General features: G+C 34.1%; 1 protein-coding gene across 1 annotated transcript; it reads left to right on the forward strand.

Moving 5' to 3' along the window:
* The first annotated feature begins 463 nt into the window (after window positions 1-463).
* On the forward strand, window positions 464-1042 carry LOC139895361 (uncharacterized). The gene has a single exon (XM_071878134.1). It carries the CDS (start codon window positions 464-466, stop codon window positions 1040-1042), a length of 579 nt encoding a protein of 192 aa, XP_071734235.1.
* The last annotated feature ends 19799 nt before the right edge of the window (window positions 1043-20841 follow it).

Raw genomic sequence — 20841 nt, forward strand, 5'->3', positions numbered from 1 at the left:
AGAATTACATTTGGGAGGACCCGGTTCTTTATCGAATTGGACCCGACCAAATCATAAGAAGATGTGTCGCGGAAGAAGAACATAAGGATATATTGGCTCATTGTCATACTTTTGCATGCGGAAGAAACTATAGGATAAAGAAAACCGGGTACAAAGTACTCAACTCAAGCTTCTTTTAGCCTTCTATTTTTAAGGATGCATGTGAGTATGTTAAAAATTATGATAGGTGTCAAAGGATGGGGGAATCTATAGATGAAATGAGATGCCTATGTCCCCAATTTTTGTTTGTGAGATTTTTGAGGTTTGGGGTATTATCTTTATGGGACCCTTTCCACCTTCTTTGGGTTTGAATATATATTAGTGGCCGTTGACTATGTTTCCAAGTGTGTGGAAGCTAAGGCCACTAGGACCAACGATCATAAGGTTGTCCTTAGGTTTGTCAAGAAGAATATTTTGTGTCGTCATGGTATCCCCCGGGCTATCATTAGTGATGGGGGTTCTCATTTTTAAGAATTCTTATTTTGCTAAACTTTTAAGGGAGTATGGGGTAAATCATTGTATTGATACGCCTTACCATCTCCAAACAAGTGGGCAAGTGGAGGTATCAAATAGAGAACTTAAAATCATTTTGAAAAAAAACGTGAATCCAAATCGCAAAGATTGGTCTTTAAGACTAGACGATGCGCTTTGGGCTTATCGGACTACTTATAAAACCCTTATTGGCACTTCACCTTACCGACTTGTATATGTGAAGGCATGTCACTTACCTGTTGAATTTGAGCATCATGCAGAATGGGCTATAAAACAGGTGAATATGAATATGGAAGAAGCAATTAAAGCCAGGAAATTGGAACTTTTGGAAATAGAGGAATTAAGAAGGGATGCAGATGAGAGCTCCAAGATCTACAAGGAGAAGACAAATGCGTTTCATGAGAAGCAAATCATAAGAAGGACTTTTGTGGTAGGACTAAGTGTTTGGTTGTTCTATTCGAGGTTGAAGCTATTTGCAGGGAAAATGAAGAGTAAATGGGATGGGTCGTAAGTTATTACCAAGGTTAATCCACATGGATCAATTGAAATTCGGGATCCAAAGGGAAGGGAACCTTTCATGGTAAAGGACCAACGGTTGAAGATTTTTCATCAACCGTCATTAGAAGACAACAATGAAGTGGAAACCGTCTATTTTGAACCTTTAAAGCAACCAGTAGAAAGACTCATTGTGGTCCATCTAGTAGAGCCCCAGCGAAGAATGGATTTTGATTGGAAGGAAATATATACATGGTCCGATGCTAAAGAAGAGGTGAGTAATAAGAAAGAAACAAACGATGAATGGTCGAAAGCTTGTCCTAATCTATATGATAACTCCGATGGGCATTTTGATGATGCACCAGAAGATCTTTCCGAGACATCCGAGGTATCCGAGGTGATTTAGGATGAGTGTTTTTCAGATTTTGAAGATTTACTACCACCGACTATTATTGAACAAGATGATGATCTGGGTAAATTTTTACTAGAGATGAAATTTGTAAGTTCACCACCATATGTAGTATATGATACACAATCATATAAGGGATTGGCGGATTCAGGTGCAATAGTTAACACCATGCCTTATTCGTTATTCAAAAGAATAATAGGTGGTGGAGAACCGGTAAGCTCTAATGGGAAGATCACACTTGAAAATCAATCGGTATGTGATGGTAATGTTACATAATATTGTGATTGATGTAAAGGGTACGTTGTTCTGGGTGGATGTTCATGCATTGGGAATGGAAGAAGATGAAGATGTTCCATTGTTCATGGGAAGAGGTTTTCTTCGGGCAGCATGTGGTGAATTTGATATAGCATGTGGTGCACTCACTTTGGAGATGGTAGCTGAAAGGTTACATTTGTGAATTTTCCAACTACACAATATCCAAATGTATATGAGGTTGTTCGAACTATCCCCAAAGGTTTTCCTTTAATGATGATGGGGGAGCAATCGGATAGTGTTGATGATAATGATGACATGGGTGATCTTGATGCGGAAAGGATCGGCATGGAAGAGATTTATGCAAGTGTCGGGTGTGGGGGAAATGTACCCGATGAACGGTTGAATTCGGAATTAGATGAGGACGAAAGGATAATGTTATTATATGATTCAATGCGACAAAAGTACAAGGAATTTTGCAAGGCACAACATGATTACAAGTTGACTAATCGGTTGCTATTAGAGTTGAAACCTGGAAGAGAGGCAAGCACATTTGGAAATCATTGAAGAAGAAAACTCGTTTAACTTTAACTTGGAGAAACAATTGAAGCAACATGTTGATAAAGGAAAGAGTGAGTTTGAAACGGATCGAGTGACGAAGGTTGAAAAGACATTCATGAGTCGACTCCATCAATAGATGATTTAATTCCAAAGCTATAAAATCTATTGGAGCCAAAGAAGGTTAGCGAGTCACTAGAAGATGAAGATGACGATGATTAGATAATCCAAGAATTCGAATGTATGGAGCCATTACCAAAGTCCCAATGCAAGCCTAGACAAAGATTAAGAGATCCGGGTGCGTTTGAGGTGACATGTCAATTTGATAATGAAATGGAATATATCGCTTTGTTGGATTCTGGGGCAAGTGTGAATACTATGCCGGTTAAAGTGTGTAAAGCTTTGGGTATTAGGGAGCTTACTCGGACACGAACGGGAATTTGATATGGTAACCAATTGATTGATCGACCAATCAGATTATCCGAGGATGTTGTTATTGTCATTCATAGGTTAAGGTTTGAAGAAGACTTTTTCATTATGGACGTTGAACCATATGAGAGGGCATCATTAGTATTGGGACAAGGATTTTTAGCGACCGCGCGACTCTTAATGGATTTTGACACGGGATCATTAGTAATGAAAGTGGAGGATATCAAGGTTACGCTAAATCATCGGTTTGATTTGAAGAGCGATCCTGGAGAAACCTTAGTCAATGATCCGGGTGATAATTAAAAGAGGGAAATGAGTTGAGTGGGAGACTCATGAACAAAAACATCACACCACCATGTAAAGTTTGTAAGTTGTAGTTTAGATTTCATTTGTAATTTTGTACACTCGGGCGGAGAAAAGGACCAAGATTTGGGTTGGATTTATGGACTATCTCTATTTTGAGCATTGAGGACCATGCTTTGCTCAAAGTGTGGGAGGGGGTCAATGTTTAAGTCCTAAGTTAAAACTAAGAATTGTGTGAAAAGTGAAAAAAAACATTTGGCCAGAATAACACAGACCGCAAATTGCGGTACCCCAACCGAAATTTGCGGTGGGGATGTTTTTTTGCATCAGAACCTAAATCACTGCAAGATTTCGGTGAAATTATGCGGATAAAAAAACAAGACCGCAATTTGCGATCGGTACACCGCAATTTGCGGTGGACCTCGGATTTTGACCCTTATTTAAAAATTTTCAACGGGTTTTTTGGATTTCATCCCTTTTTCTTTTTCTTGAGCAGTGACAAACACAACACCCCCAAACCCTAAAAATTCGATTTTTAAACATCAAATTTGTTCTCAAATCTTCATCTAATCTTCATAACACTTCATCAAAACACCAAAGTCATTCTAATAATGGAGTTTGTTTTGGGTCAATTGGGTGATCTTGAGTAAAAACCCAAATTTAAGGGTTTCAAATTGGGGTTGATTTCACCACTTTTTGCTTGAATTAGTGTTATCATATGTCAAGGTATGTACTTTCTAGTGTTTTTCTTATCTTTTATTTATTTAATTTTCAATTTTAGTGATATTCATGTGTAGGGTTAGTGTTAATCTGAACTTATGTTAGGGATATTTTTGTAATTGTTTAAATCCATGTTTGTGATGTTAATCGGAGTGTTTTGGACATGTAAGCATGATTGATTTATGATTTAGGTTAAAATTTAGCAATTGCTTGATGATGGTTGACTAGAGTTGACTTTGATGACTAAATTGACTATGTTTTTGCTTTGCTTTTATGTGTTTAGTATGTAAGTGCCTGGACCCGGATTTATTTTGTTCTATGTATGTTAATAAATACTTTGAGGACGAATTTTAAGTTTAAGGCATGGAGGTTATAATTAACTTGGAGATTGAAGTGGTGTTGACTAGTTGAGATACTTGTGATAGTTAGGGTGTATGTTTGATATAGAGATAGAAGAGGTTAGTGTGGCTTGGCCTAAGTAATGATTGTAATTGGATACCATGCTAAGCTAGTGGTTTGAGGATTACATGTATGGTTTCATGTTTAATAGAATATTGATAAACAAGTGCATGTGGAGCATGTGTTATTGGGATACTAATTGTGTGTATTAGTTTATTTTTTCGCAGAAAATGCCTAAACGACCAAGAGGAAAGAAAGTTGCTGCAGAAGTTAGTGAGGCACCACATTGGGGTAATCATACAAGGTTAAGGGATGTCAGAGAGGATTGGCAACCAACGCTATACATGGAAAAGAGGAATATATTCATCAATGGGTTGATGTATGAAAGGCATATTATGGTGTGTACATGGAGAAGGTATGTGGTTTTTCAACTGTTTACAATTTGGGTTTGGGAAGCCGTATTAAAGCCGGTACTTCTATATTGGGATGAAAGTGAGTTGCCTTGTTCTAATCAAATGAGTTATCCTACTGATCTAATGAAAATGGATGTCAACACTCAAATGGATTGAAGGTGATGATTTTCCGCATAGTTTGATGTTGGTAGGGAATGTGAACAATAGGTATATTCCATTGACTAAAGAATCATTCAATTGGCTTGCTCACCCAACTTGTCTTTATGATGCGGGTATTGATATTCCGGGGAAAACTGCATACGACTACCTCACGTTGCAACAATTCTTTGAGCCACCTGCGGATTTGTATAGTACCATAGTTCATGAGCTCTTTCATGTCGATGGGCCAATGGATAAATTCATGCTTGAAAGGAAAAAATTGAAAATAGTTCTAAGACTTCTTTCAATTGTGGTTAATTACAACATATTGTCGAGACGAAGAAACACCACCATTATTCGTGATTATGAGTTATCTCTTTTATACGCAATGGTTATCAATTCATGTGTTCCATCTTTGAGGTTGTTAATGATGAGTTGGATTTGGGAGTGTAGAGATATGATTCACAAGAAGGCGATCATTCCATATGCCCGTTTCCTGTCTTATTTTCTGTTCGAAAATCAAGGGATCCCAGCAAGTGCAAGTGTAATGAAGAAAGGGATCAAGGTTATCAAAAATTCCGTTTGTGGGTTAATGAAATGTCCTGTTCATATTGATTATAAATGTTCCATAATAATTGATTTCGTCGCGAGGTTTTAACCTCTATATGAGATGTTTTTCAAAGACTGCATTCATTTTTAAAACAACCATAACCTTTATTTTATCTATAAAGGTTTAAAAAGCATTATGTAGATTATTAAATAATGATAATCTAAAATATACCGTTTACACACGACCATTACATAATGGTTTACAATAAGAATATATTACATCAAAATAAGTTTCTTGAATGCAGTTTTTACATAATATCATACAAGCATGGACTCCAAATCTTGTCCTTATTTTAGTATGCAACAACGAAAGCTCTTAATAATCACCTGAGAATAAACATGCTTAAAACGTCAATAAAAATGTTGGTGAGTTATAGGTTTAACCTATATATTATCAAATCATAATAATAGACCACAAGATTTCATATTTCAATATACATCCCATACATAGAGATAAAATTCATTCATATGGTGAACACCTGGTAACGACATTAACAAGATACATATAAGAATATCTCCTATCATTCCGGGAAATCCTTCGGACATGATATAAAAAAATTCGAAGTACTAAAGCATCCGGTACTTTGGATGGGGTTCGTTAGGCCCAATAGATCTATCTTTAGGATTCGCGTCAATTAGTAGATCGGTTTACTAATTCTTAGGTTACCAAGCAAAAGGGGCATATTCGGCTTCGATCATTCACCCATATAATGTAGTTTCAATTACTTGTGTCTATTTCGTAAGATATTTATAAAACTGCATGTATTCTCATCCCAAAATATTAGATTTTAAAAGTGGGACTATAACTCACTTTCACAGATTTTTTACTTCGTCGGGAAGTAAGACTTGGCCACTGGTCGATTCACGAACCTATAACAAATATGTACATATATATCAAAGTATGTTCAAAATATATTTACAACATTTTTAATACGTTTTAATGTTTTAAATTTATTAAGTCAGCTATCCTCTTAGTAACCTACAACTAGTTGTCCCCAGTTAGATGTACATAAATAAATTGGTATATATTATCTTGAATCAATCCACGACCCAGTGTATACACGTCTCAGGCTAGATCACAACTCAAAGTATATATATTTTTGGAATCAACCTCAACCCTGTATAGCTAACTCCAACATTACTGCATATAGAGTGTCTATGGTTGTTCCAAATAATATATATACATGGGTCGAAATGATATGTCAAAACATTTGCATACGTGTCTATGGTATCCCAAAATTACATAATATATTAGAATACATGTATAATACAATAAAAGTTAGCTAGGATATGATTTGTATAGAATTGTTACAATATTTCCCGTAGCTACAACAATCAAAAAATATCCAATCTTGTTTTACCCATAACTTCTTCGTTTTAAATCCGTTTTGAGTGAATCAAATTGCTATGGTTTCATATTGAACTCTATTTTATTAATCTAAACAGAAAAAGTATAGATTTATTGTCGGAAATATAAGTTACAAGACATTTTTGTAAGAGGTAGTCATTTCAGTCGAAAAAACTACGTCTTAATGACCATTTTGAAAAACATACTTCCACTTTGAGTTTAACCATGATTTTTGGATATAGTTTCATGTTCATAAGAAAAATCATTTTCTCAAAAGAACAACTTTTAAATCAAAGTTTATCATAGTTTTTAATTATCAAATCCAAAACAGCCCGCGGTGTTACTACGACGGCGTATGTCCGGTTTTACGGTGTTTTTCGTGTTTCCTGGTTTTAAATCATTAAGTTAGCATATCATATAGATATAGAACATGTGTTTAGTTAATTTAAAAGTCAAGTTAGAAGAATTAACTTTTGTTTGCGAACAAGTTTAGAATTAACTAAACTATGTTCTAGTGATTTCAAGTTTAAACCTTCGAATAAGGTAGTTATATATATATATATATATATATATATATATATATATATATATATATATATATATATATATATATATATATATATATATATATATATATATATGAATCGAATGATGTTATGAACATCATTACTACCTCAGATTTTGTGGATAAACCTACTGGAAATGAGAAAAATAGATCTAGCTTCAAAGGATCCTTGGATGGCTTGAAAGTTCTTGAAGCAGAATCATGACACGAAAACAAGTTCAAGTAAGATTTCCACTCGAAATAAGATTGTTATAGTTATAGAAATTGAATCAAAGTTTGAATATGAGTATTACCTTGTATTATAAAGATATCTTACTATAAATAAGAAAGATTTCTTGAGGTTGGATGATCACTTTACAAGATTGGAAGTAAGCTAGCAAACTTGGAAGTATTCTTGATTTTATGAAACTAGAACTTATAAAATTTATGAAGAACACTTAGAACTTGAAGATAGAACTTGAGAGAGATCAATTTGATGAAGAAAATTGAAGAATGAAAGTATTTGTAGGTGTTTTTGGTCGTTGGTTTATGGATTAGATATAAAGGATGTGTAATTTTGTTTACATTTAAATAAGTCATGAATGATTACTAATATTTTTGTAATTTTATGAGATATTTCATGCTAGTTTCCAAATGATGGTTCCCACATGTGTTAGGTGACTCACATGGGCTGCTAAGAGCTGATCATTGGAGTGTATATACCAATAGTACATACATCTAAAAGCTGTGTATTGTACGAGTACGAATACGGGTGCATACGAGTAGAATTGTTGATGAAACTGAACGAGGATGTAATTGTAAGCTGTAACGACCCGGATTTTTCCGATCGTATTATACTTATGAGATTAATATTTACATAAATTAAACCTTACCAACATGATAAGCAATTTAAATTGTTGAGACTTATGTTTTTGAAAAGAGTTTTACACAACGTTTGACCGTCCAATTTGACCGATGATATCACGAACTATATAACATATGATAATTATACGTTTGTGTATATATATGTATTTATATATATTTAACATGATCTAAGGATGGTTTAAAATCTCATTGTGTACTAATAACAATGAGTTATAAGTATATTTTGAAACTACTAACTTAAGTTTTCAAAACGATAACTATACGTAACGTTCTTTGACATAAATACTTAAAACTTATAATGCTTACACATGTATTGTATAGATATGTATTTAATCACTTTTAAAGGACTTATATACATAAAACAAAATAAGTATATTTACAAAAGATAGCTATTTTTGAATCCTCGTTCCATTTTCTCAAGATTTCTATACGTACATCTAGGGTATATGTACCCGTATCATACCCAGCTTCTATACGTATTTACTATTGGTATATACACATCAAATCAACATCCTAATCAACACATAATCAGATCTTGTTCATGCCCTCAAGGAGAGGTAACTACTTTTGTAAGTTACTATGACAAATTTTACAAAATAACAAACTAGAATTTTTGTCCATGTATCCCCATTTACACGTTTTATATGGCCACCATGTACCTCATTTTTAGCTCAATTTTCTATCTCCATTTCCTAGCTAAACACACACACTCTCATAAGCCTTAAACCCCTTAATCATCTCAGCAAATAACCATGAAGATCTAGCTTCAAAAACAACACTTAATCATCATAAGAAATTCCTTACAAGAACACTTCAATAATCCTTCCAAGAATACAAGTTTACTTCCAACCTTTCAATCCAACTCCACCACTCTTTTGGTTCTAGGATTTTTCTCATCTCTTACAGTAACTTTGTCCAAGTAACTTGAGGTAGTAACCTTGTTCATAACCTTATTCGATTCATATTCATATAGCTATCTTATTTTGTGTTGTAAAATTTTAACAACAAGAACATAGTTTGAATGATTTCAAACTTGTTCGCAAATTAAATAGATCCTTCTAACTTAACTTTTAAAACACTTCAAGACCTGTAATATATCATAATGATATGCTAACTTAACAAGATATAACTTGGTTTTACAAAGAACACCTTAAAAACTGAATCTACGTCGTCGGAGTGCAACCGGGGGCTGTTTTGGGTTGGATAATTAAAAACCATCTTGAACTTTGAATTGGAAGTTCATGTTCTGGAAAAATGATATTTCTTATGAATATGTTAACACATAAAAATTTCATGGTTTAACTCAAAGTGTAAGTATTTTTAGAAAAATGATCATTAAATGTTGTTTTTATGATGGAAAATGATCACTTTCATAAGTTTCACCAAAGTTTGACCTATAACCTGTGATTTCAAATACAAACTAAGGTATTTTTAGTTCATATTCTTAAAATTTGACTCGATCCAAGGAAGTGGCAAGTTGAACCAACAAAAACGGAGTTGTAATGAAGAAACTACGACTAAAACAAGATTGGGTATCCGAAGCTAGTTTAGCTACGAAAATATTTGGAGAAAAAGTAAATTAATCATATCTTTTCTAATTAATATGATATTTTATATATAATTACTTATGATTTGATTTTATATATTTCAAGACCACCCGTAAACAACACGAGAAGATTAATCATAAGACCTCATGATTGTACGCAACACGTCATTTGACAACACGGTACTTTATGTACGCAACACGTCATTTGACAACATGGTACCATGGGTCGAGATTAATTCTGATCAATACAAATACGATGGGGTCTTTATTTATTTTATTGAGCAACTAATTGTGGACCACTAACATCGGACTACTAACTACGGACTAAGAAAATATTAAAAGTATTATAAGTATATATATATATATGTAACGATTACTTGAAAAGAAAATATGTTGATATATTATATATATGGTTAGGTTCGTGATATCTATCGGAGACCAAGTCAAGTTAAATACCTTCAAAGCAAAAGTGAGTATATAGTCCCACTTTTAAACTCTAAATATTTCGGGATGAGAATACATGCATTTTATGATTTACGCTATGGACACAAGTGATTAAAAATATATATTCTACATTGAGTTGTACCACTAGCATACTTCCCTGTAACTTGGTAACTACTATTTACATGAGGTATTGTAAACGCAAATCCTATTGATAGATCTATCGGGCCTGACAACCCCAACCGGACTGGACGACCAGTATTCAACGGTTGCACAGTACTTCGTTTCGGTGACTACACTTGGCACGGTGTAGTAAGATTTCATAATAAAGGGAATATGCGACGTTGATTAAATATTAAGTATGGTTATCAAGTGCTCAACAACTTAGAATATTTTTATTAAAACGTTTATATATGAAATCTTGTGGTCTATATTTATAACGCTTCCGACGTTAAACCTATATCTCACCAACTTTATGTTGACGTTTTAAGCATGTTTATTCTCAGGTGATAACTAAAAGCTTCCGATGCAACATGTTGAATTTAAGCAAGATCTTGAGTATGCATATTTGTGTCTAAAATAAAACTGCATATCGGAGAATTTGTAATGTAAAATACATTGGAAATCGTGTTGTTATCATCACATGTAAAGTTTGTAAGGCTAAGATTATCGCTAACTGATAATCATTATTATGTTGTTTAAACCTTATATTTGTAATAAAAGTTATAGTTTGTATTGTAAAAACGAATGCAGTTTTTGAAAAACGTCACATATAGAGGTCAATACCTCGCGATGAAATCATATGTTGTTGTATTTGTCCTTATGGTTAAGGTCGGGTTTTGACATGTGGTATCAGAGCGTTGGTCTTAGAGAACCAGAAAATTTGCATTAGTGTGTCCTATCAAGTTTGTTAGGATGCATTAGTGAGTCTGGACTTTGACCGTGTTTAATTTTGAAAACTATTGCTTATCCTTGTTGGTTAAAAATTATTATGTAAATATTATGTGGTACTAATTTGCTAGTTGTTATGTGATAGATGTCTGGCTTAGAACTTGTTATCACATTCAGCGACTCCGAACCAGAATCTTCAGATGGTGTTCCAGTCATTAACCTATCTGATGATGAAAACGACACCTTTGGGGAAGACTCACAATTATCGGATGAATCAATTGAAGAGGAATCGGAAAGTGATCCCGAGGAGGAAGAAATACAGGAAATTACGAAAGACAAGTTCGAAAGAGGAAAGAAACGAAAGGCTACTGAATTGGAAAATCCAAATCCCGAGCTTAGTAAGGATGTTGTGGCACAACTCCACCAGACACTTCCACCCCTATTCCCACTATTCCTATTAGTTCTATCCCGGCATCCAGTTCTTCAGCCCCTCAGCCAAAACGCAGGGAGACAGTCAAGATAACCTTTAAGCGATTTCTTTGAACACAAACGTTTTGGGTTAAATGATGCGCTGTTGTTTTAAACCATGGGATAATATAACGTTTTGTATAATATTACTAGTGTGGTTTGCTTAATGTTTGATGTAAGATAAGCATATGTAAAATAGTGAAGTGTGAAATGCAATAATTTTCCATGGTTGAGTATTATTTGGATGGTAGTAATTAATTTCTGTACTAAGCTATTAAGTATGAACTTTAACGGGTAGGTACTACCCTAGATATAATTATAAAATGCTAATAAGAAGAAAAGGCTTTTATAATAATAATTGGTTCATATTATTAATAAGCTACGATGTACTGTAAATACATACTACATCTATAATATTCCATGTGAATTATTATTTTTTTCATTCTTATTGAAGATTATGGCGAGATTGAACCGAATGACGGAACAAGAAATTGAGGAACTCATCAATCAGTGAGTGGACGACAGAATGTTATAGGTCGAGGCTGCAAGAGGTGCTGCAGTTAACCCAAATCCTCGTGTGGGATGTACTTACAAAACTTTTCAAGGTTGCAAGCCCTCATCATTCAGTAGAACAGAAGGACCGGTCGGTTTAACCCGGTGGATCGAAAAGATTGAGTCTGTGTTTAAAATCAGTGGTTGTATTGAGAAGGACATGACCAAGTATGCATCGTGCACTTTACAAGATAGTGCACTCACGTGGTGGAAAAACTATGTGAATGCCGTAGGAGGAGATATAGCTTATGATACTCCCTGGGAAGAATTCAAAACAATGCTAATCAACGAGTATTGTCCAAGGAACGAGGTTAGGAAGTTGGAAGCTGAATTACGAAGCCTGAAAGTTGTTGGTACTGAACTCACCAACTACAATCAGCGATTCATGGAATTAGCTTTGCTATGTCCCGAATTGGTACCAACCGAAGAACGGAAGATAGAACTGTACAAAGATGGTTTGCTTAAAAATGTCAAAGCAAATGTTACAGCATCGAAACCCAAGACTATTCACGAAGCCATCACCATGGCAAACGAGTTGATGGACCAGATTATTCTGGATAAGAACACCGATGTCAAGACATCAGAAAACAAAAGAAAGTGGGAAGGTAATCAACAATCCAATAAGAAACAAGAAACCACGCAAGGTGCGGGTAGTGGTTCAAGCTCTGGTTACAAAGGACGAAATCCTTTATGTAACAGATGCCATAAACATCACTCTGGTTATTGTAATGTGGTGTGCGAAAATTGTAATCGAAGGGGTCATCTTGCTGAAGATTGTAGGATTCCTGCTACAAATACCAATGGCACCAAGACTCCTGCCACCAATGCAAATAGAACTGCCTTGGCCACGGTTACGTGTTATGGGTGTGGGAAACAGGGTCATTATAAGAGCCAGTGCCCGAATCTAGAGAAGAATAACGGATCTGCACGTGGAAGAGCATTTATTATTAATGCTAGAGAGGCGTATGAAGACCCGGAGCTTGTTACGGGTATGTTTATCATTAATAACTTATCAGCATCTATTATATTTGGTACTGGTGCCGATAGAAGTTACGTGTGTAGAGATTTTTACGCTAAATTGAATTGTTCATCATTACCTCTAGATGCTAAGTACATGATTGAGTTAGCTAATGGTAAACTAATTAAAGCCGATAAAATTTGTCGTGATTGTAAAATAAATTTAGCCGGAGAAACATTTAAGATTGATTTGATACCCATAGAATTAGGAAGTTTTGACATAATTAACGGCATGGACTGGATGTCCAAAGTAGGAGTCGAAGTGGTGTGTGCTGTAAGGGCAATTCGTATTCCTCGAAAGGATAAATCAATGATAATGATTTACGGAGATAAAGGTAACCCAAACCTAAATCTCATTAGCTGTTTGAAAGCTCGAAAGTGCTTAGAAAAGGGATGTTATGCCATCCTAGCACATGTAAAGAAAGTTGAAGAAAAGGAGAAGAATATTAACGATGTAAATGTAGTAAGAGACTTTCCCGATGTATTTCCGGAAGAATTACCGGGACTACCTCCTTTCAGGTCTGTAGAATTTCAAATAGATCTTGTACCAGGTGCTGCACCGGTTGTCCGTGCTCCATATAGACTTGCACCGTCCGAGTTAAAAGAACTTCAGAGTCAGTTAAAAGAGTTACTGGACCGAGGATTCATACGACCAAGTACTTCACCGTGGGGAGCTCCAATTTTATTTGTTAAAAAGAAGGATGGATCTTTTAGGATGTGTATAGATTATCATGAATTAAATAAGTTAACTATCAAGAATCGATATCCACTACCGAGAATTGATGACTTATTTGATCAACTGCAAGGATCATGTGTGTACTCGAAAATCGACTTAAGATCGGGCTATCATCACTACGTGTCAAAGAAGAAGATATTCTGAAAACTGCTTTCCGGACACGCTACGGTCATTATGAATTTTTAGTCATGCCGTTTGGATTGACGAATGCGCCAGCTGTATTCATGGACCTTATGAATCGAGTTTGTAGTCCGTATCTAGATAAGTTTGTTATCATTTTCATTGACGATATTCTTATCTATTCCAAAAATGAGCAAGAGCATGAGCAGCATTTAAGGTTGGTATTAGAATTGTTAAGAAAAGAACAGTTATACGCCAAATTTTCTAAGTGTGCATTTTGGTTGAAAGAAGTGCAATTTCTTGGCCACGTTGTTAGTAGCAAAGGAATTCAGGTTGATCCAGCTAAAATTGAGGCCATTGAAAAATGGGAGACTCCTAAGACACCAACGCAGATACGCCAATTTTTGGGTTTAGCCGGTTATTATAGAAGGTTTATTCAAGATTTTTCCCGAATAGCTAAACCATTAACAGCGTTAACGCAAAAAAGGAAGAAGTACGAATGGACTTCTGAGCAGGAGAGTGCATTTCAATTACTGAAGAATAAGTTGACTACAACACCTATTTTATCGTTACCTGAAGGGAACGATGATTTTGAGATATATTGTGTCGCTTCGCGACAAGGTTTTGGTTGCGTCCTTATGCAACGAAAGAAAGTTATTGCGTACGCATCCCGACAATTGAAGATTCACGAGGGGAATTATACGACGCATGATTTAGAATTGGGAGCAGTAGTGTTTGCATTGAAGATATGGAGACACTATTTATATGGGGTTAAATGCACTGTGTTTACTGATCATAAAAGCCTTCAACATATTTTCTATCAAAAACAACTGAACATGAGACAACATAGGTGGGTCGAGCTGATAAACGACTATGATTGTGAGATTCGCTATCATCCCGGGAAAGCGAATGTAGTGGCTGACGCTCTAAGCAGAAAGGAATGGGAACCAATTCGAGTACGAGCGATGAACATAAAAATTCGCATGAATCTCAACTCACAAATCAAAGAGGCTCAACGAGAAGCTTTTACTAAAGAAAACATAGGAAATGAAATAATGAAGAAGTATGAGAAGCAACTCGTTATACGGGAAGACGGAATTCGATATTTTGAAAACCGTATTTGGGTACCAAAGTTGGGTGGATTAAGGAAGTTGATATTGAACGAGGCACATAAGACAAGATACTCGATACATCCTGGAGTTTGAAAGATGTATCAAGATCTTAAGATGCATTATTGGTGGCCTAATTTAAAGACAGACGTTGCAACATATGTTGGGGAATGTTTAACTTGTTCCAAAGTTAAAGCAGAACATCAGAAGCCGTCAGGGTTACTTTAACAACCAGAAATCCCAAAATAGAAATAGGACGGTATTACCATGGATTTCATCACGAAGTTACCTAAGACTGCCTGGGGTTATGACACCATTTGGGTAATAGTTGATCGTCTTACCAAATCTGCACATTTCTTGCCTATAAAGGAAACGGATAGAATGGAGAAACTATTACGATTATACATAAAGGAAATTGTTTCAAGGCATGGAATACCTATTTCCATTATATCCGATCGTAATAGTAGATTTACATCAAAGTTCTGGCAATCACTACAGGAGGCTCTAGGAACTCGTTTGGATATGAGTACCGCATATCATCTGCAAACTGATGGGCAGAGTGAAAGAACAATTCAGACTCTTGAAGACATGCTCAGGGCATGTGTGATCGATTTTGGACACGGATGGGATAAATATCTACCATTAGCAGAATTCTCGTATAATAATAGTTACCATGCGAGCATTAAAGCTGCACCATTTGAAGCACTGGATGGAAGGAAGTACAGATCCCCTATCTGTTGGAATGAAGTAGGAGGTCGACAATTAACTGGTCCCGAGATCATACACGAAACGACTGAGAAGATAGTACAAATCAAGGAGAGATTGAAAACAGCCCGTAGTCGCCAAAAGAGCTACGCCGATGTCCGAAGGAAACCATTAGAGTTTCAGATCGGTGACATGGTTATGCTAAAGGTGTCACCTTGGAAAGGTGTAATACATTTTGGAAAAAGAGGTAAACTGAACCCAAGGTATGTAGGCCCGTTCAAGATCATCGAACGCATCGGACCGGTAGCTTATCGACTCGAGTTACCACAACAACTCGCCGGAGTACATAATTCATTTCACATCTCAAACCTCAAGAAATGTCTTGCAAAGGAAGATCTCACAATTCCTCTTGAAGAAATCCAAGTCGACGAGAAACTACAATTCATAGAAGAACCAGTCGAAATCATGGACCGTGAAGTTAAACGGCTCAAGCAGAGCAACATACCAATCGTTAAGGTTCGTTGGAATGCTTGAAGGTGTCCTGAGTTAACTTGGGAACGAGAGGATCAGATGAAACAAAAGTACCCACATTTGTTTCCCGAGAACGCAAAATAGGTACAATTTTAAAATTTCGGGACGAAATTTATTTAACGGGTAGGTACTGTAACGACCCGGATTTTTCCGATCGTATTATACTTATGAGATTAATATTTACATAAATTAAACCTTACCAACATGATAAGCAATTTAAATTGTTGAGACTTATGTTTTTGAAAAGAGTTTTACACAACGTTTGGCCGTCCAATTTGACCGATGATATCACGAACAATATAACATACGATAATTATATGTTTGTGTATATATATGTATTTATATATATTTAACATGATCTAAGGATGGTTTAACATCTCATTGTGTACTAATAACAATGAGTTATAAGTATATTTTGAAACTACTAACTTAAGTTTTCAAAACAATAACTATACGTAACGTTCATTGACATAAATACTTAAAACTTATAATGCTTACACATGTATTGTATAGATATGTATTTAATCACTTTTAAAGGACTTATATACATAAAACAAAATAATTATATTTACAAAATATAGCTATTTTTGAATCCTCGTTCCGTTTTCTCAAGATTTCTATACGTACATCTAGGGTATATGTACCCGTATCATACCTAGCTTCTATACGTATTTACTATTGGTATATACACATCAAATCAACATCCTAATCAACACCTAATCAGCTCTTGTTCATGCCCTCAAGGAGAGGTAACTACTTTTGTAAGTTAGTATGACAAATTTTACAAAATAACAAACTAGAATTTTTGTCCATGTCTCCCCATTTCCACGTTTTATATGGCCACCATGTGATGATGGTGAAACGTAACCTTTATTTATGAACGGATTTGAGTTGTTTTATTACACGAATTGATTTATTGTATATGTGGTATTTTATTGAATTCAGGTTGATTTCACACATATATAGGCAACTAGTCCTATCCGTGTAGTTTAGTTTGTCGGTAAATCCGATTCGTTCCACAGGGAGATGGAGTGTTTAATGGTTTTTAATAGTCTTTGATGTCAAACTTAATTAAAGGGGGTTTTGGATTAGGAATTAATAAAATAACAGTAAAAGAAAATAACTTAAACTAATTTACTAAATAAAATTACAAGATTACAATAATTAACTTAAAAAGGAACTAAATGAAATTATACTAATTATGATGCATTAATTATATTACTAAATGGTAATTAGTAAAATAGTAACTTTTAATAAAACTATATGTTTAGAATTTTGTTTTAAGCAATTATAATATAAATTTATTTAAATTAACTAAATGACATGTTTAATAAGATTAATACAAATTAAACGGAATTAAAATGATTAACTAATTGTAAACTAATTTCTAATTATAAAGTATTATAATTAACACTAATTATTAGGATTTAACATGTATTAAAGTATTTTATAAGAACTAAAATAAATTATATAGTAATAACCTAAATATAATAGTAAAAAGGCTAAAACCCTAATTTTAAAGTAATTAAATAATTAAAACCCTAATTTTAACCCTACTGGTACTGTAGCCGGGTTTAAGGCATACGCGTTTCGCGTATGTGTAATACGATGTGACAAAATAGTTTCGTACAGATTTAAGTATTTTTATGTATTCTTTTATATTTTTTTACTAATAATTCGTAATTAATGATAATAATAATTTTATAAGAAATATAAATGGGATAAATGGGAGTATTTACTTAAATGTGTCACCCCTAGGTCCATGGATTGTTTTGAATTTTAAGTCCTATTAAAATGTTTTAGTAATAAACTTTATATTTTTCTTACGAATAAATATAAGGTTACGACTAACTAAATGAAATCTAATTTTCATCGGATTCTTTTTTAGATAGCTACTATTCCCTAAGTATTTAAATTGAGACCTAGCCTAGTTTTGACTTTCGCCAATACCCAAATCATAACGGTTTCCCTTTTTATAATTTCACTATCATATAATTATTGATATTACCCAAACCACCGAAGTTTATTTCTAAATTGGTGTTAATAACTTATCCATAAATTCGTCTAGATCATTTTTAATGTTGAAGCTTAATTTATGTAAATAAAAACAACTTTCGTTATTTAAATTTAATAAATTAAGTGGCAAGGGTTAAATACCTAATTACATAATAATGGTTCTTTTAACTAGGCTCAATATTAAAAATACTAAAGTTACATTTTAACTTTTACAAATGATAACAATCCATTTCACTAGGGGCTCTACATCTAAGCAAACACTAAGGTAATTTAGCTATTCATTACACTAAGGTAAACATAAAAATATAGATATGCAAACATAATAACAACGATAATTTTAACAGAGTAAACTTACTAAAAATTCTTCACTTTCATTAACTTCAAACGGTAGAAAGATTACAATAATAACACCCTTTTCACGCGTACAATAACACCCTTAATCACGAACAATACACCCTTAATATTTAAAACTACCTAAATATTTGAACCTTGAAATTAATACAAAGTAATAAAATGACACTATATTTCTGTATAGTAATTGTTGTATATTATGTGTTGTCTCCACCCCCTTGTACACTGACTGCTACTCCGTATTTAACATTGAGGATTAGTGATATAGTTGGTCAAAAAGCCATCCCATTTGCTGTAGCACTAGGAAAAAGAATAGTTTTTAATCTCAAAAGTAGCCGCCCCATTTCTGATCCATGATTAAACTCGGCCTAACATTACGCGTTTCGTGTAGAGGCTACACGATTCGTGTAAGAACAAATTACTACGCGTTTCGTGCAAACTCACACGATTCGCGTAAGAGTAAATGGCAGTTTTCATATTTTTATTTTCTCGTTTGTTCTTTGTTGACCTCGTATCGACGTGTACTGACTTGGCACTTTCCATTTGAACTCTTTTCTTCATCTATCTTGTACTTTCATTTGGATAAACTTTTCTTGATATAAATTTGGTTAAAACTATCGTTTTATCGTCATTTCTTCAAATAGCAAGCTCTTGTCCACTTTTGTCGTTTTTCTTGAATATTATATGTTGAATGTCTTTTTAAATGATGAAAGCTGATGAAATATAACTGATATTGCGTCGAATAATATGTATGTTTAGAGCAATATCAAAATACCCCACACTGGAACGTTGCTTGTCCTCAAGCAATTACATCTTTGAACAGAATTAGAACATTACATATTTTTCCTTATTGAACATTAGATCACACAACACACACTACACGAAATGAAACACACACTATATGGAATAAGTTTTGCACACTACACAATTTTTATTGAATCACACGCACACCACACGAAACGAAATTCTGACAACAGAAACAAACATGAAACTCGTGATTAAGGTTTAAAAATTTGGATCCTTAGGGAAAATTGGACCTTGTGAAAACGTTTTATGATTTTATAAAATGTCATGCTAGTTTTTACACTAGACACGTTTTCCGGTTTTAACCTCAAATTCTGGTTGAGGGTAATTGAAAACCAAAGTCTCAGTCGGCGATTAGCAAGCTATTCGCCCCCATGATTGTAGTATCATGGAACTTGAAGCCGAATGTCCAAAAAATAGTTTTACACAATATAATTCATAAAATAGCATAAGTTTTAGAACAAAATTATATCGTGTCCAAATATCATCGGTGAACCATGAGTTTGTACACCTCAATTTGTTATGGCATATGTATGTTGACCGCGGTTAAACATAGATGCAGTTGATCTTTACGGAGATCATCCATCTGGAGATTAGATTCATTAGTCTTAAAAGCTAATTTGCATTGTGCCCCCCCATTGTACGAGACAGATCCATCTCATGGTTAGGATAAGTCTGACCACCAAAAACCCTGTTTGATGCTGAGGTTAGGTGGATTTCCAGCCGATTTTAGGGATGACTTTTCAAGATTTTTTCGTCAACCTACAGCTGTTCTGGACTACATCTTCTAACATAAGTTAGCAAGTGTGTCAATTTGGAAGACTTTACTTCCTTACGGGATGGACTTGATTCATCCTCTATTACTCGTAATTATGGAATATTCAGGTTTTTACATTCCGAAGCAATAATATCTGCAATAACTTGAAAGAAACATGTGATAAATGGTTCTCAACATAAGTATTTATAAATTCTTGTTATAAATGGTTTTTCTTTTATAGGTTTTAAACAAATAAACTTATGCGTTTTTAATGTATTGAGACAACAATTTCGGTTTTTGACACCTGATCTTTAATTGCTCGTAGTTACCTTAAAAATTTATTTGTTATATTTGTTTAAAGATTTTCAAATTTTCATAAAAATCAATAACTTATAAGTTCTCGAGAATTTATATATTCCCACCCCACACTTAAGATTATGTAATGCCCTCATTACATAAAATTAGATAATAATGTATAAATTGAGAGTACAAAAAGTGTGAAGTATTTGGAACTTCCTTTGTTAACCGTTTTGGATTTTCAAATTGTTTTACCTATGATTATATCCAATGTTTGTATCACAATGTAATTCGATGTTTCGTTTCGTCTAATTGCATTTTCTTCTGTACCTGTCAAAACCATGTTAAAAACATACAAAACATGGGGTTGTACTTTAATCGTACAAAACAATTTTACCCCACACTACTTTCTTGCTAATATATAATAAAAGATAAGAAACATTAAAAGTATCAATACACACCATACT

The sequence above is a fragment of the Rutidosis leptorrhynchoides genome, chromosome 1 (assembly GCF_046630445.1).
Source record: "Rutidosis leptorrhynchoides isolate AG116_Rl617_1_P2 chromosome 1, CSIRO_AGI_Rlap_v1, whole genome shotgun sequence".
Taxonomy (NCBI): domain Eukaryota; kingdom Viridiplantae; phylum Streptophyta; class Magnoliopsida; order Asterales; family Asteraceae; genus Rutidosis; species Rutidosis leptorrhynchoides.